Source organism: Lepus europaeus, chromosome 8 (assembly GCF_033115175.1).
Source record: "Lepus europaeus isolate LE1 chromosome 8, mLepTim1.pri, whole genome shotgun sequence".
Lineage (NCBI taxonomy): Eukaryota > Metazoa > Chordata > Mammalia > Lagomorpha > Leporidae > Lepus > Lepus europaeus.
The window spans coordinates 77347539-77365419 of record NC_084834.1 but is presented as its reverse complement, the minus strand read 5'-3'; the positions used below and the strand labels follow the sequence as shown (position 1 = coordinate 77365419).

The 17881-nt window shown below is 43.9% G+C and overlaps 1 protein-coding gene across 1 annotated transcript; it reads left to right on the top strand.

Annotated features, from left to right (window-relative positions):
• Positions 1–6219: 6219 nt before the first annotated feature.
• LOC133765590 (small nuclear ribonucleoprotein E-like) lies at positions 6220–6484 on the top strand. The gene is made up of 2 exons (XM_062199136.1): positions 6220–6314; positions 6349–6484. The coding sequence occupies exons 1-2, from the start codon at positions 6220–6222 to the stop codon at positions 6482–6484; spliced, it is 231 nt and encodes a 76-aa protein (XP_062055120.1).
• The last annotated feature ends 11397 nt before the right edge of the window (positions 6485–17881 follow it).

Here is a 17881-nt window from a genome sequence, read left to right as displayed (position 1 = left end):
GGCCCTGAGACAGGAGTTGAACACTGCTTTATGTCAGATACTAGCTAGGGCTAAGTTCAGCTGCGTGTGTGTGCGTGTCAGAAAACCACCAAAAATTTGGTTTAAATGCACAGTATTTTATTATTAGGATTGGCATTTGGCCTAGAGGTTGAGATGTCTGCATTCTATGTCAGAGCACCTGGGTTTGATTCCTGCATTCAATTCTGGCTCTTGATTCCAGCTTCCTGTTAATGAACACCCCATGATGCAGTGGTCATGGTTTGGATAATTACACTCTTGCTACCCATGTGGAAGACCTGGAAAGAATTACCAGCTTGTAACTTTGCCCCAGTCCAGCAAGTGAGAAGTAAACTAGTGCATGTGTGATTTTTCTCTGTGTATCTCTCTGCCTCTCCACTTAAAACAAATAAACCATAAAAAAAGGTTTTATTCTTACTATGAACTAAGTCTGAAGGTGAGAGTCAAGGACTGATAGTGTGGTTTGTGAGTTTGAACAAGACCCTTGTGCTCATGTTCCAATAAAGTAACTGTGCACCAGCAATTGTGACAGATTCCAGGCCAACAGGAGGAAGAAGAACTGAAGTCCATGACAGACCCTCCTTTAGGCTATCCATTTTGAAGCTTCCACATTCCTTTAATTTACAGATCACTGGACAAATCTCTCATGGCTCAGTCTAGAGGAAAGGAGTCTGGGTAAGTAGTTATTAGTAACTAAAGTAATTGTTAGCAACTGCCATACTTATTAAAATTGAAATGTTCAGTACTTAGGAAGAATGGGTAGAGAAAATGAGAAAATCTGAAGACAAAGATCAAAAGTAGCAGATCTCTTACCACTCATAGATAAATATCCATGATTATCTCAGCGAATAGTTTCCATATGTCTCTGCAGGTACACTGTGTAATGTTATGGAAACAGCATCATTTCACATAGTCCTTGCTTTCTTTGAATCTGCTGGCTGTGTTTTGGCTCAGGGTGTGGGCATTTATGATTGGCTCTCTCTGGCATGCCCTTGCCTCTGATAGCAGTAGGCTTCCCTCCCTTCCATTGTCGCCTCAGTAGGGCTGGGTTCCTCACTTGCGCCTTCCTTTCCTTGGTGAGGCTGGCTTCCTCCTTTCGTCATTGAGCCTATCCCCCACAGCCTCCCGGTGCCCGAGTCCCCTAGTCCCCAGTGTGGCCAACTCCCTCAGGCGGATCCCCTCCCTTTCTCCTAGGGATGCTTAACTTCCTCCTTGTCCCCAGAGCTGGCTGCCTGACTGCCTGGCGTGGCTGGCTGTGTACTTTCAGGTTTTTCTTCAAGTGTCATCCACTCAGACTTCAGTGCTGCCCACTCCACTTGTAATTGACCTCCTCTCTCCATTTTCATATCTTATTTTAATTTTCTCTGTGGAACTTATCATCTTCTGGTATATCATATGATACAGTATTTTGCTTCCCCCCATGACAATGGAAATCCTACAAAAGGATGCATTTTTGACCTTCTTGTCCACTGTTGGTCCCGTGCATAGTACAGGGCCCAGGACACCGTGAACACTCAATACCCTTCTAGAATGAATGAACTCACTGCACTTTATGACTCCTGATCACACCAGGTAGTGGTGGGAATTAAATGAAATCACATAGTTGTAGGTGATACTGAGCACAAGGTGGATGACAGAGGAGGCACAGAAGGATGTTGAAGCTGTCATCACACCCAGTGAGCCCTCCTATGCCTCTGCCACAACACTAACTATGCGTCTTTAAACTGCTTAGTCATGTATTCTCATCTCCAAGCCCCAACAACTATCTGAAAATCGAAACTACTAGTATTGCTAACATTGCTAATAGTCTACTACATAATAGGTGCTCTGTAAAACTGATTTGACCTGAATCATTTCTAACTATCCCTAAATCTGCAGACTGTGGTATTTTCTAATTTTGAAGTACTTCCCCTCCCTCCACTCTACTCAAATATTTATGAGGTTCTCTGGTACTCGGAGGAAATCAGGTTTCAGCACAGCTGAGTCTCTCTTTTCTCTCCAGTCAATGGTTTTGTTGAAAGCTCGTTTTAATAAATGCACCAGAGAGGCATTTTTGAATAGGAAGAGTCATTCGGCTTTGTGCAATGTCCAGGTGGAATAAGTATTAGATGCTTTTGTTATTTCTGCCACTTTGGTTAATGAAGTTGTCCCTTATATAATTAGCACATGAACAATTCTCTCCCCAAATAAAAAGTGAAAAATACACATAGGAGCTTGCTACAAGAGTGTCGCTCTGAAGAGCCACAGGAAACCTTTCAAACATATGACTTGACACATCAAGGTAAACCCAGCCGGTGAACAGAATGATAAGTCATTTCCTGAGAGAAATTTCCAGCGTACTAAAGATGTCCAGTGTCTCTTTTGTATCAAATCACTTGTTAATTTTTCAGGACAAAAGGGAGCTGTTGCATAAACATGTTGTTATGTACCCTGGGTGAGGCATTTTTCTAAGAATGTGCTAGCATTTTTATTTCTAAATTCAAAATTGGAGGAAAATTTGAGGAGCATAAAAAGCGTGACCAACAATCTTGAGATTGACAACACAATTAATTCAGCAGTTTAACACCAAAAAGAGCAAAAGAAGTCAGCCAAAAGCCGAGTTTGCGTGAGAAGCCAATCAGCTCTACTTCCTGGCCTATGTGATGAGATGTTCTATTTTTTTTTTTTTTTGACAGGCAGAGTGGATAGTGAGAGAGAGAGACAGAGAGAAAGGTCTTCCTTTTTGCCGCTGGTTCACCCTCCAATGGCCGCTGCGGCCGGCTCATCTCGCTGATCCGAAGCCAGGAGCCAGGTGCTTCTCCTGGTCTCCCATGCGGGTACAGGGCCCAAGCACTTGGGCCATCCTCCACTGCCTTCCTGGGCCATAGCAGAGAGCTGGCCTGGAAGAGGGCCAACCGGGATAGAATCCAGCGCCCCTACCGGGACTAGAACCCGGTGTGCCGGCGCCGCAAGGTGGAGGATTAGCCTGTTAAGCCACGGCGCCAGCCTGAGATGTTCTATTAACAAGACATTTTTGGCTCTAACTTGTCAAGACTGGTGCTACACATATTATGTCCATGCTACAGCCTCAGTTTGCTTTGCCTTTTGGTTGCCTGACCCTTCCTTCTATTCACCCCTCCTGCTAGTGTCATTTTCTAAAGCAAGGATTTTGTTGTTGTTGCTGTTCAGGACTTGCTAAAATGTGCATTTTTCTTAGCCACAAATGTATACACAGAATTAAGGAAACAGACTCAACCAAATTGAAGCATCTTGAGGTTTAATTGAGCCACATTGATTTCCTCTCTCACACTAATGCCTTGAGATCTGTATTAATCCTTCGTATTTACTGTAGACAAACTATGATGATTTTTTTTTTAAATCAAGGAACACACATATTTTTGGTTTGGGCAAAGATAAATGTGAAATCTTTAGGTATTTAAAAATTCCTAAAGCAGGATTAATGCACTGGCTAAATCATGTTTGAATTTGTCAAACATGTGAGTTTTGGGTCTGTTTGACTTTGGCACAGTGTTTCATGCTGTTTATAAGAAGTGGTCACAGGGCCAGAGCTGTGGCATAGCAGGTAAGGCCACCACCTGCAGTACCAGCATCCTAAATGGGTGGTGGTTCAAGTCCCAGCTGCTCCACTTCTGGTCCAGCTCTCTGCTATGGCCTGGGAAAGCAGTAGAAGTTGGCCGAAGTCTTTGGGCCCCTGCACCGCATGGGAGACCCAGAAGAAATTACTGGCTCTTGGCTTCAGATCTGTGCAGCTCCTGCCATTTGGCCAGCTGGGGAATGAACCAGCAGATGGAATACCTCTCTCTCTCTCTGTCTCTCCTTCTCTCTGTGTGTACCTTTGACTTTCAAATAAATAAATAAATCTTTAAAAAAAAAAAAGAAGTGGTCGCTATCAGAATGTCACTTGTCTCCCCACTCTTTCTTCTCTTTATTCAAAGATGCCAGACCCCTTTGAGATATAGTGAGCTTAGCAGGACTTGGTACTTCAGCATCTCAGAGAACTTGATCATAGCTCTACCCTCTCATGTATTAGCTTGGTGGTCTTTGTAATCTACTATAGGTTTATAAAATGCAGCCAATAATGCCAGCTTTACAGAATAAATGTTGGAGGGAAAAAACAACCTTTACATCGCTTGGTTCTTATATATTAGTGACTTCAAAATTATTTGCACCAAAATAAATGTATCTTCCAATTCTGCTCTTCCATGAGCATTGTAAAGTACCCTTCTATGGTATGGACTAAGTAAAAGGTAACTGTTATTTTCCTTTTCCACATAGTTTTGGATATTTTCAGTATTTTGCTTAAAGAAATTAAAATAGATGATGTTTCAGTTGAATAAAACAAAAATCACATTATAATTTATAGCAGTCTTTATTTAGAAAACATTTCTTGAGTCATCTCAATTATTCTGAAATCACTGTTATTAGAAATAGTCACCTAGTCACTGAATAAAGGTTATTTAACTTGTGCAGGATTATTTTTCCACTTTCTCTACAGATCAGCATTTCTGCTTCTTCCAAAGAGCTGTTCAGAGTGGGGTGTCACATTTGGTAAAACCATTCGTGCATATTTTGTAAAAAAAATACCTTGAGCTGTTGGTACGGGGAAAGGGAGAGGAGAAAACAAAAAAGTGTTTGGGGCTCACTGAATAAAGACTGGAGCATGGGTGACTTTGGATTCCCTACGGATGGAATTACTAAATTGGTTTACAGGTGATGTGTAGGATGGGAAGGGGCATTTTCCAAAATTGGAGCCACTGTGAGGTTCATTGCACAGGGGGTAAAATGGTATGGGTGAGAGAGGGAAAAAGACGCAGTGCTTTTTAGACTTCACTTGGCCAGACTGAGGGAGGGCAAATAGATTGAAAATCTAGTTTGCTTATGGACAGAATGGCTGAGAGAAATCATGCAAACGTGAGAAAAGACTCGTTGGGTCATTCTGCTGTATTTGCAGTGCAAACTTTGCAGCGTGCAATGCTGACTAAGAGTGAACTTTAATTAAGCCTGATTGCTTCTGTGGATGTGTGTGTTATTTTTCCCTGAGAGGATCTTCTTGAGAGGCACAACAGTGCACCTGAGGTTGTTTTCTTAATGGGTTTTGTGTGATTTCTTCCACTCACTTCAGTGAAGGTGTTATTAATGCAGTGGTGCTTTTTTTAACAGCCCTTTCTGGCTTATATCATGACCTCGTTGGCATTTTGTTCAAACACAGACACCAGAAATGAAGAAGGTTCCTGTTGTGTAGGCAAAATGCACCATCTACAGTGTTAAGTGTCGAACACAACGGCTAGCAATTTGAATTTTCTAGCATGTGAGTATCAAAATAAATTCAATATTTGTGTTGGAATGATGTGATAAAACTTACTAAAGCTTCCTATCTGGCTATTTTCAGTCACAAATATTTTAACAAAGGCCAGGAAGAATCAAGGGGGTGGTCCCAGTGGAAGTCTGGAGAGGCTCCATCTCCTGAAATAAGCCCCTTTGGGGTACTGGGGGAAGGAGTGGCTCTGACACGCCCATGCTGTGTGTGGCCAGTCAGAGGGATAAAACAGGAAACTCACATCCTGGAAGGGATGCAAATGGCCCACTGAGAGAGCATGGGAGGCTGGGCAGAAGGACCGGGCAGCTGAGGGGGTCTGAGAGGGTTGTAGAATCGAGTGCTGACCCACAGGACAGCCCCTCTGCTTCCAGGACTTTGGCAAGGACAAATTGCTGGTTTTGGAAGATGTGGGAGGTGAAATCCAGTCACTTAGTGGAGTCCAGCTCTGACTGTAGACTTATCACCACCAAACTCACTGTGACCTGGGCCTGGAAATTTATCTCTGAAAAGAGGGGGTCCAACTGAATGACCAAGAAAGACCTCCCTAGATAGTTCTATTATTGTTGTTGTCAATATTAATCATTAATGAGTGACACAAAACTGATATGACTTGTGAAAAATTAGGGACTTTGGTAGAAGTTGGTAAAAGGAAAAAATTGTCACCTGGATCCTTAGCTGGTGGGATTTGAAAGGACAGCACAGGCCTTCTTCTTCTTGCTTTTTGAAGTCCTGCTCTGTTAGAAACTCCTCTGGAGACAAGCCCACAGCATTACTTTCCATTTTCCCACCTCCACTCCCTTCTGAAAACATACTGTAAGAAGAACAGAATTTTCCCTTGTAATGCAAGGGAGATAAGAAATGAAGCAACTGGGTGAGATTCCACCATGGTGTACTGTCGCCAGGGCCCAAAAATGGAGAAGTTGATGATACAGCCAATCGACCTCATCCTCAGCTACTGTGAAAGAGATCTGGCATTCAGGTGTAGCTCTCTGAGCTAGGGAGCCTGCAGACAGTGGCTATATCATAGGCTTTGATGAATACATGGATGGTGCAGAAGGGATTCATTCTAAAACAAAGGCAAGAAAACAACTGGGTCAGATCACGCTGAAAGGAGATAACATTACTTTTCTACAAAGTGTCTCCAACTAGAAATTATCAATGAGGTGAAAAATTATTGAGAAAGCAGCACAGTGTTTTTTTTTTAGATGTCCTTTTATTGGGAGTGTAGTTCTAAAACACTTGCACATATTGTTTTGATTCGCCTTATGTCCTTACAAGAAGACAATGCATACTGTAGCATTTTCATCAAAAAGAAAGAAATGATGCAGCTAATAGAACCATCAGAGTGTGGGATTTTTCAGGTTTGAAAGCTGCAAGCCTGCAGATTGGCAGCAACAGCTTCTGAATTCTGGTGTTGTAAACAACTCAGGACCTCTATAGTAGTGGGCTACACTCACCCATTTAACTCTGGATTTTTTTTTCTTTTGTAATTAGTTTTCTTGTAGAAAGATATATATATATATATACATGTATATATATATATATATTTTTTTTTTAATAGCTTACTTTGGAGATGTAGCTCTGGCCACTAAAAGCTCCTTTTGTGTCCCAGTGTGGCAGGGAAGATGAGGCCATAGAAGCAACCATTACCATTTGTTATTTTTCAATCTCGATTTGGAGAGAAACATGGAATAATTTTGCATTAAAGAAGGAATTTTCTTCTTGCCCTCTCAACTGCTTATCTTTATTGTCCCAAACTATTTTATTTTATCTATTTGTTTCTAAAGATTTATTTATTTTATTTGAAAGGCAGAGTTAGAGAGAGAGGAAGAGACAGACAGAGGGAGAGAAAGCATGTGAGATCTTCTATCTGCTGGTTCACTCCCCAAATGACCACAAGGGCCAGGGCTGGGCCAGGTCAAAGCCAGGAGCCTGGAGCTTCATCCAGGTCTCCCACATGAGCACAGAACCCCAAGTATGTGGGCCATCTTCTGCTGCTTTTCCAGGACCATTAGCAGGGAGCTGGAATGAAAGTGGAGCAGCAGGGACTCGAACCGGTGCCCATATGGGATGCTGGCATCACAGGGAGTGGCTTAACCCACTGTGCCACAGTAAGGGCTGCCTCCCTTCCCCCGATAATTTTAATATTTACAACATTTCTCTCTGCTTTTCTTCTTAGGTCTTTTCGCTTCTGCCTGGAATTGTTAAATTCCAAGCACCAATTCAATCGTGAAGTCCGAATCTTAAGTCTGAATTCCATGACTGTTTTCAGCTCTGAACAGCCATCTTGCCTTGGATAATTTGTCCTGCTGGATGTGACCCTGAGAGGCATTTTGAGAATCCCAGATCCACTGTGCGCTTATGAAAACTTAGTTGGATGTTTGTTCTGCAAAGTTTTAAACTGGCAAGTACTTACTCTTTTTTTTTTTTTTTTGACAGGCAGAGTGGATAGTGAGAGAGAGAGACAGAGAGAAAGGTCTTCCTTTTTGCCGTTGGTTCACCCTCCAATGGCCGCTGTGGCCAGCGCATCTCACTGATCCGAAGCCAGGAGCCAGGTGCTTCTCCTGATCTCCCATGCGGGTGCAGGGCCCAAGCACTTGGGCCATCCTCCACTGCCTTCCTGGGCCATAGCAGAGAGCTGGCCTGGAAGAGGGGCAACCAGGACAGAATCCAGTGCCCCAACCGGGACTAGAACCCGGTGTGCCGGCGCTGCAAGGCGGAGGATTAGCCTGTTGAGCCACGGCGCTGGCCAAGTACTTACTCTTAATTCACTGAATATAGATAAAACCACGCTGCCAGTTCTTCAGTCTTTTATGCAAACTTAATCTTGAAAGGCTGACAGAACCTGTGCTGCACGGTGCGATGTGTGCTGGAGCAACAGGAGGAAGAGGAATAGGATCAGATGAATTGAACCTTTCAAAGCACTGCCGATTTTCATTGTGCAAAGCATTTTTCTGTTTTATGAGAAAGATACTTCCTTTAGAAATCTGGAGGAAGGGGGCCTGGTGCTGTGGCATAGTGGGTAAAGCTGCTGCCTGTGGGCATCTCATATGGGCACCGGTTCTTGTCCCAGCTGCTCCACTTCCTATCCAGTTCTCTGTTATGGCTTGGAAAAGCAGTGGAGGATGGTCCAGGTGCTTCAGCCCCTGCACCCACGTGGGAGACCCAGAAGAAGCTCCTGGCTCCTGGATCGGCTCAGCTCCAAGCCATTGCGGCCAACTGGGGAGTGAACCAGCGATGGAAGACCTCTCTCTCTCTCTTTCTTTGACTCTCCTTCTCCCTCTGAATTTCAAATAAATAAAATAAACCTTTGAAAAAATCTGGAGGAAGGAAAAGGGTTTTTTATTCTTTTTCTTTTTTTTTGACAGGCAGAGTGGACAGTGAGAGAGAGACAGAGAGAAAGGTCTTCCTTTTACCGTTGGTTCACCCTCCAATGGCCGCCGCGGTAGGCATGCTGGGGCCGGTGCACCGCGCCGATCAGATGGCAGGAGCCAGGTGCTTCTCCTGGTCTCCCATGGGGTGCAGGGCCCAAGGACTTGGGCCATCCTCCACTGCACTCCTTGGCCACAGCAGAGAGCTGGCCTGGAAGAGGGGCAACCGGGACAGGGTCGGTGCCCTGACCGGGACTAGAACCCGGTGTGCCGGCGCCGCAAGGCGGAGGATTAGCCTAGTGAGCCGCGGCGCCGGCCGGGTTTTTTATTCTTGATATTTACTGTCACATGAAAAAAATCCAGTGGTCATTCTTTATTGCAGCAATTATAGAAATCCTTTTTCCTACATAAATTATAATCAAACAAACAATCTGTGGTAAAATTAATGACTTGTTAGAAAATTTACTTATTCATTAAATAGTTCAGTTAAGTTATGAAGCATCTATTCTGTAAAACACAAACCCTGCCCCCATCCCAACCTCTTAAAGCATCAGACAATTTTATATAGTTTTTTTTCTGAAGATTTCTTTATTTATTTGAAAGTCAGAGTTACACAGATAGAGGAGAGGCAGAGAGAGAGAGAGGTCTTCCATCCACTGATTCACTCCCTAAATGACCATAGAGGCCAGAGCTGCACCAATCTGAAGCCAGGAGCCAGGAACTTCTTCTGGGTCTCCCACGTGCGTGCAGGGGCTGAAGCACTCCATTGCTTTTCCAAGCCATAACAGAGAACTGGATAAGAAGTGGAGCAGCTGGGACAAGAACTGGTGCCCATTGGGATGCCAGTGCTCAAGCGGAGGCTTAGCCCATAGTGCCACAGTGCTGGCTCCTCATATAGTTCCTAGAGTTGAGCTCATTGACGATGATTTTGGGTGGTTCACCACAAGGTGTTTCACCAAATTAAAAAAAAACCACTTAGATTTGGCTCAAATTAGAAGCTGAGGAAAATATGTTCCATATTAATCTTCAACAACCATGGGCCCTCTTGATCTGTACACACATGGACAAGGATTTTATTTGAAGATATTTAGGCCCAAAATTGTCAAAAGAATTGGAAATGCTTCAAGAATACAGACACCATTTTGTATACAGGGGCATCTTGGCATGTTTGGGTTTAAACAGGACTAGAACATTGGGGAAGCTTTCAAAATTATTCGAAAGAAGCCTGGTACTGCTCTGTGGCTGGAGTGAGCTTACAAATAGGCTGTCTTTGGGAGGGGAGTTGGGCTAATGAGAACCCCTCCCCCAAAGATAGTAGGCTACTCACGAACATAGTTCTGGCGCTGTGGCGTAGTGATTAAAGCCACAGCCTGGGAAACCAGCATACTGCAGGCTCTGGATAGTGCCCCGGATGCTCCACTTCAGATCCAGCTGCCTGCTGATGACCTGGGAAAAGCAGTCAAAGATGACCCAAGTGCTTGGGCTTCTCCCACCTATGCAGGAGATCCAGATGAAACTCCTGGCTCCTGGCTTCCACCTGGCCCCATGCTGACCCTTGTGGCCATCTGAGGAGTGAGCTAGTGAGTGGAAGATTCTCTCTCTCTGCCTCTCCCTCTCCGTAACTCTGTCTTTCAAATAAATAAACAAGCATCTTAAATAACAAAGAGTCTTAGGTATGGGCATTTATCCTTATGGATAAGATGCCTACATCTTCTTATGGAGGTCCTGGTTTTGATGTTGGACTCTTCACTCCAGCTTCCAGCCAGAGCAGACCTTTGGAGGAAGCAGGTGATGGCACAAGTAATTGGATTCCTGTCACCCCAGTGGGAGACCTGGATTGCAGTGGCTATAGTGGGCATTTGGAGCATGAACCCTATTATGGGAGTTCTGTCTGTCTCTCGAGCAAATACATAATTTTATTATTATTATTATTATTATTATTCTGAGAGGCAGAGTTAGACAATGAGAGAGAGAGACAGAGAGAAAGGTCTTCCTTTTCTGTTGGTTCACCCCCAAACGGCCGCCACGGCTGGCGCACTGTGGCCGGCCGGTGCGCTGCGCCGATCCGAAGCCAGGAGCCAGGTGCTTCCTCTTGGTCTCCCAGGCTGGTGCAGGGTCCAATGACTTAGGCCATCCTACACTGCACTTCCAGGCCACAGCAGAGAGCCGGACTGGAAGAGAAGCAACTGGGACAGAATCCGGCACCCCGACTGGCAGGCGGAATATTAGCCTAGTGAGCCGCGGTGCCGGCCCATAATTTTTTTTTTTTTTCAAAAAGGGTCCCACAGAAGAGGAAAGGAGGTAGGGAAAAGAAGAGAGAAGACTAAAGCAGGAAAAGGCGTGCAAGGAGTAAGAGACATCAGAAGGCAGAGCAAATGTAGAAGATGAGGAAAGAAAAGGAGATCACCTTATCCTTGCACTTGGCAGTTCAGTGTTTAAAGCAGGGGTTTGTTCTTGTGGAACTGAACACCTGTAAGGAGCATTAATTACATCACATTATTTGTTTCTCTTTACATGTGTGGACACAGCCTGAGTAGAAGAATCACAGGCCCTCTCTTCTCTGAAGCTTCTTTTGGTCCCTCTAACAGAATCACTCAGCCCCTCTGGGCTACAGGGTATTTAGTACGTTCACTAGTAGAGCTGTGTTGTGACTAAGCCTTGCATAGGTTCTTCTCCAGTTGATTTGAACTTTGCATCACGTAGCTAGTATCTAATGCACACTTGTTCTATACTAGCATTTGTGAAATGACACCCTTTAAGACAAATATTTGCATTCCTATTTTTAAGATGATAAAGCCAAAGCAATACAAGTTAACTATTGCCAAGGTCACAAAGCAAACGAGTTTCCACTGGAATTTGAAGCCGACCATCGAAAACATTCCAAAATAATCTAATATTTTACTTTACCCTGTAACTAAAAAGTAATGTAAATTTTTTACCTGAATTGTTACTAGTCAGACTCTTTAAAAACCTAATATGTTATTTCCTATAAACTTCAACCAGATTTTACAATTTTTTTTAAGGATTCTTTTTAAAAAGGAAGATTCTATGTCACTCTTTGGATTCTGTTTTCTGCCAACTTGGGAAATGCAGGCAATGCCCCTACCTGGATGCCTTAAGCAATGAAGCCATAAGCTATTGTGGGAACCTCAAACTTCAAATGGGCTCCACTGCTGCTAACGTGGGGGGCGGGGGACAAAATGAAGGTATTATTATAAGTGCATTTTCCTAGTGGATGTAATTTACTTTGTAGAATTCATTAGTGCTCTCTGAAGGCCAAGCTAGAAATGAAACTGCAAAGTGATTAAAAAGAAATGGACACAGTAGGGTTCTGCGGGCGGACTGAGCCTCCGCATTTCATCCATTGCTGTGCTCTTTAAACATGGAGCGCCAATCAGCTTAGGAGTGGTTAAGGGGAAAAATATAATTTGTATGCAATTGCATGTAATGTGCACAGTCAGGAATTCTGGGGCTGTCACCATGCAGTTTGAATACTGGTAATTATTTAGGAGAGCTTATCTCTGTTTCTCCTTTTTTATTTTTAAAGATTATTTATTGGAAAGGCAGAGTTACACAGAGACAGGGAGAAACAGAGAGTGAGATTTTTCCATCTGCTGATTCACTCTCCAAATATCTACAACAGCTGGGCCTGGGCCAGGCTGAAGCCAGGAGCCAGGAGCTTCTTCTGAGTCTCCCACGTGGGTGGCGGGGGCTCAAACACTTAGGTTCTGCTGATGCTTTCCCAGACGCATTAGCAGGGAGATGGATAAGAAGTGGAGCAGCTGGGTCTCAAACCAGTGCCCATATGGGATGCCAGCACTGCAGTTGATGGCTTTACTGCCTACAGCATAGTTCCAGCCTCCTCTGTTTCTTAGAGAAGCTAATAGCAACTTGGAGGTACGAATTGTAGCTCCTTTTCCTTTTTTGTTAATGTCTCTAAATATTATTCTCATAATGGTTTGTTAGTGAACATTTGCTAAATGTATGAATAAGTGGAATAATCAATCAATTGATAGTTTGGCTACTCTCAATAAAAAATGGCAAGGGACATGAAGTCTTACTGCATTAAAACACTTATTTAATAGTTTTTGGTGTTGATAAGGAATTCAATATCTCTCTCTGCCATACCTTTCTTATACTTTTATTTCACTCCTTTTCTGTTCTCAATCTATATTTCCTTTCTCCAGTTTTCAATTTCTTCTCTCCTTCTCCACCTACTAAGTATTTTCCCATAATTCTACTCATTAGCTGAACACATATAGATATTATAGAGAAAGGAATGGAATACAACATGAGGATTGTTCTAGTCACCTTTATGTTGCTACAAAGAAATACTTGAGGCTACTAACTCTATAAAGAGAAAAGTGTTCTTTAACTCACAGTTTTGCAGATACAAAGTCTAAATGGCAAGATAAAGGCTTGGGGGAAGATGTCATGGCAGATGTAAAAGCCTGTTCAGAGCAAGGATCACACAGCGGGCCAGGAAGCAGAGAGGGTGAGTGCCTACTCTCAGACTTTAACCACAACCGGTTCGTGAGAACTGAAGAAGTCACATGAGAACTGCCTCTGAGTCCATGCTCCCCCCCCATAACTCGAGGACCTCCCACTGTTCCCCAGCTCCTGGACACCATAATTGGATTAATTTCCTACCCTCTTAGTTCCATTAATTTATGACTTTGGGGTTTAAAGTCCTGAGTGAGCTTGGAGGCAAAATTATATTCAAATCATAGCAGTGGCTTTGGTTTTAGATTATTTGGGTTTGAGACATAAGTGAATGCTATAGGCTAAGTAGAACTGTTCTCCCAAAAGAGTCATGCTGATGTTTAAACTCTGATGTTTTATTGCTAATGGCTGATGGGTTAAGTGTGGAGACTTGATTTCATTGTGGTGGCTGGGAGGTGGGGCCTGTGGAAGGTATTTCAGCCACCGGGGGTGTGCTGTAGGGGATGGTTTTCCTGAGGAGGTTGACCATTTGAGTTCAAGTTCTGCCTCGCTGCTCTCATTCTGCTTCCTGGTTCACTACGTGATGGATCTTCCAGATTTGCCGTTGTGAGTGTTCAGCAGTGTCTACCAGGCTACAGGGCTGCCCAGTCCTGAACTGTAGGTAACCTCTGACCTGTAGCTGGAATAAACCTTTTCTTTCCCAAGATGCTCCTCTCAGACATTTTAGTTAACATAATGAAAAGAAGACTAACACAGTGAAGCATCAGGAAGTTGTGATTTAGGAATATTATTTAAGACACAAGTTGGGGCTATCAATAGCCTTGAGATTTATCTACATAAATGTAATATGAAGGCATGGCCAGTCTTGGTGAGAGAGCATGCAATGACTAATTTATTCAGCACGCATTTACTGAGTGCACATTATATAGTTAACGTGGCTGGCCAGGGCATGGGAACAGCGAAAGTCAGCAACTTGTTAGTCCTTCTGTGCACAATAAGGATTTATAAGCACCTTCTTTATTTAGTTTCTCCTCTAATTCAAAGCATAGTCCTCAGTTACATGGTTTTTGGCCACTAGTTTGACTTCCCAGGCACAGAAACAAGTCTCATAGTGAATTTTGTTTAGTCATTGGAGAGGAAATACTTTCCCCACTAAACTCCCAGATTTGTATGCTTTCAGCCTCCTTTACTGCTCTTTCTTCCTCTGCCTTCTACTGCCTTCTCTCTGAGAAACATACTGTAATGGATCATAACTCCTGTTGTGTCTCAGTGAATAATCTTGTCCATAATTTATGAGCTGTTGGAGAAACTACGAGCTTTTTTTTTTTTTTTTTCTGAAACTAGGTTTTTATTTTTTTTAAGATTTATTTATTTTTTTGAAAGTCAGAGTTACACAGAGAGAGGAGAGACAGGGGGAGAGAGAGAGAGAGAGAGAGAGAGAGAGAGAGAGAGGTTTTCTGTCTGCTGGTACACTTCCCAGATGGCCACAATGGCCGGAGCTGCGCCAATCTGAAGCCAGGAGCCAGGAGATTCCTCCGGGTCTCCCAAGTGGGTGCAGGGCCCCAAGGACTTGGGCCATCTTCTACTGCTTTTCCAGGCCATAGCAGAGAGCTATGGATTGGAAGAGGAACAGCCAGGACTAGAACTGGTGCCCATATGGGATGCTGATGTTTCAGGCCAGGGCATTAACCTGATGTGCCACAGCGCCGGCCTCGAAACTACTAGCTTTCTAACATCTTTCTCCCTTTCTTTCTCTTCTTATACTTTTAAAAATAAGTTAACTTACTTACTTCAAAGTCAGAGAGAGCAGTGGAAGACGGCCCAAGTCCTTGGGCCCCTGCACCCACGTGGGAGATCCGGAGGAAGCTCCTGGCTCCTGGTTTCAATCAGTGCAGCTCTGGTTGCTGTCAATTGGGGAGTGAACCAGCAGATCGAAGACCTCTCTCTCTCTCTCTCTCTCTCTGCCTCTCTTTATCTCTCTATATAACTCTGACTTTCAAATAAATAAATAAATCTTTAAAAAAAAGTCAGAGTGAGGGAGAAGGTGACAGAGAGACAAAAACATAGATTCTCCCATTCCTTGGTTCATTTCCTAAGTGCTGACAATAACCAGGGCTGGGCCAGGCCAAAGCCAGGAGCTGGGAACTCAGTCTAGATCACCCACATGAATGGTAAGAGCCCAACCACCTGAGCTGTCACTTTTTGCCTTATAGGCTGTGCACTATCAGGAAGTTAGAATCGAGAACTAAGCAGGTCTTGAACACAGGTACTGCAATATATGAGACGAAGGTGTCTCAGGTGGCATCTTAACCCCTATGCCCAACACTCACACCTCCTTTTTTAAAAAAAAGATAATCAATAAATGGGTACTGGATAGACATTTTGCTCATTTGACATTTGACCTTTTATTTCTTCTTGCTAGAAAATAGGTGTGATGGCTGGAGCTTCAGGAACCACCTTGTGACTGAGACTAAAAGTTCTGTGCTTGGGATAGCAGGATACAGAGACAGATGGGATGCTGCTGAACCTAGCTGATTGCTCTTCAAGCTCCAAACTACCTACTTTTGGATATAATTTTATGTATGATTTTTTAAAAAGATTTTATTTATTCAGTTGAGAGGTACAGTTACAGAAAGTGAGAGGGAGAGACAGAGAGAAAGGTCTTCTGTCCACTGGTTCACTCCCCAAATGGCCACAACGGCCAGAGCTGCACCGATCCGAAGCCAGGAGCTAGGAGCTTCTTTCCATTCTCCCATGTGGGTGCAGGGGCCTAAGCACTTGGGCCATCCTCCACTGCCCTCCCGGGCCACAGCAGAGAGCTGGATAGGAAGAGGAGCAGCCGGGACTAGAACCCGGCACCCATATGGGATGCTGGTGCCGCAGGCGGAGAATTAACTTACTGAGCCACGGCGATGGCCCCTTTATGTAGGATTAATAGTACACGAACACTTTTTTATAAAGATTTATTTATTTATTTGAAAGTCAAAGCTACATAGAGAAGGAGATGCAGAGAGAGAGAGAGAGAGAGAGAGAGAGAGAGAGAAAGAGAGAGGTCTTCCATCTGCTGGTTCACTCCCCAATTGGCTGCAACAGCCAGAGCTGCACTGATCTGAAGCCAGGAGCCAAGACCTCCTCTGGGTCTGCCACTTGGGTGCAGGGGCCCAAGGACTTGGGCCATCTTCCACTGCTTTCCCAGGCCATAGCAGAGAGCTGGATCAAAAGAGGAGCAGCTGGGAGTAGAACTGGTGCCCATATAGGATGCCAGCACTGCAGACGGTGGCTTTACCTGCTACTCCACAGCTCCAACTTCATCTAGTAATAATATTTTTGCATTCCCTAGAAAACAATTCATTTTTAAAGGAGATTTCACTTTGTCTACCACTTGTCTATCACAATGATATAAAAATGTAGTCAAGTATCCTCTTCAGGGCCCATTTCCTATCACAGGAAGAAACCCCTACTTGGGGCCAGCACTGTGGCATAGTAGGTTAAGTTGCCCACAGGCAGTGCTGGCAACCCGTGTGGACACCAGTTTGAGTCTTGGCTGTTCCACTTCCAATCCAGCTCCCTGCTAATGCACCTGGGAAAGCAGCAGAAGATGTCCATTTCTTTTTCTCATTGGGAAGAGATGATTTCTTGTCTATTGTGGCATAAAACTGTCCAAACGCTGTGGTGTAAGACAAGGACCATTCTGTTATGTGTTTGGATTTTGTAGATTGGGCATTTGAACAGGGCATAAACGGGGCATAGTTGGATGGCTTGTCTCTTTTCTTCCATGTCTGGGGCTTCAAGAACGGCACGCTGGAATGGCCAGGCCTGGCACTATGCAGGTTTTTTGCTCTTGTGTCTGGTGCCTGGGCTGAGATAACTTGAAAATTCCAGGTGACAAGGCATGCCTAGGCTGCAGTGCTTGTACTCAGTCTCTCTACATGGCTTGCATTGTAGATTGGTGCTGGGTTTGCAGAGGGACATGTGAGGAGTGTTTAGAGAACAAACATGTCCAGACCCTAGCTACAGACCTGCATGCACTTTTATGAGCTCACAAACTGCTGTTTCCACTCTATGGTAGCAACTGCAGAAGTCATAAGCCTACGCAAAGTCAAGGAGAGGGGCCATGGACCTCACATTTCCATTTAGAAGCACTTTCTACAATTTGAGGGTGGTTTTAAAACTACAGCATAATCATGGAGTAATTAATCTCAAAGTGATGCCCTAACTTTTTTTAGTATTTTATTTTGGATCAAGGCGAGACATCTTCATGTACATTTTCTGAAAACCTCAAAACTGAAATGTCCTAAAAGAAATTATTATTGTGTTGAATCAATATCATTGGACCATAAAATGTCCAATAACAAGCAAAACTAATACCTGAGCTAAACTGACAATGGGAAAATACCTTTTAAATAATTTATTTACTTGAACAGAGTGCTGAGCATTTATTTACTTATTTTAAAGATTTATTTTTAATTACTTGAAAGGCAGACTTATGGAGACAGAGAGAGAGAGAGAGAGGGAGAGAGAGAGAGACAGAGAGAGAAGGAAAGGTAGAGAGAGAGAAAGAGAGAGATCTTCCATCCACTGGTTCACTCCCCAGATGGCCACAACAGCCAGGGCTGGGCCAGGCCAAAGCCAGGAAGCAGGAGCTTCATTGGGGTCTCCCACGTGGGTGCAGGGGTCCTTCAAGCACTTGGGCCATCTTCTGCTGCTTTTCTCAGGAGCATTAGCAGGAACT

What these genes read in the sequence shown, in the direction of transcription:
- LOC133765590 (XM_062199136.1), top strand. Translation starts at nt 6,220, where the DNA reads ATGGTGTACTGTCGCCAGGGCCCAAAAATGGAGAAGTTGATGATACAG. An exon ending in GAAAGAGATCTGGCATTCAG is followed by an intron (nt 6,315 to 6,348) that starts GTGTAGCTCTCT and finishes GCCTGCAGACAG; the next exon opens with TGGCTATATCATAGGCTTTG.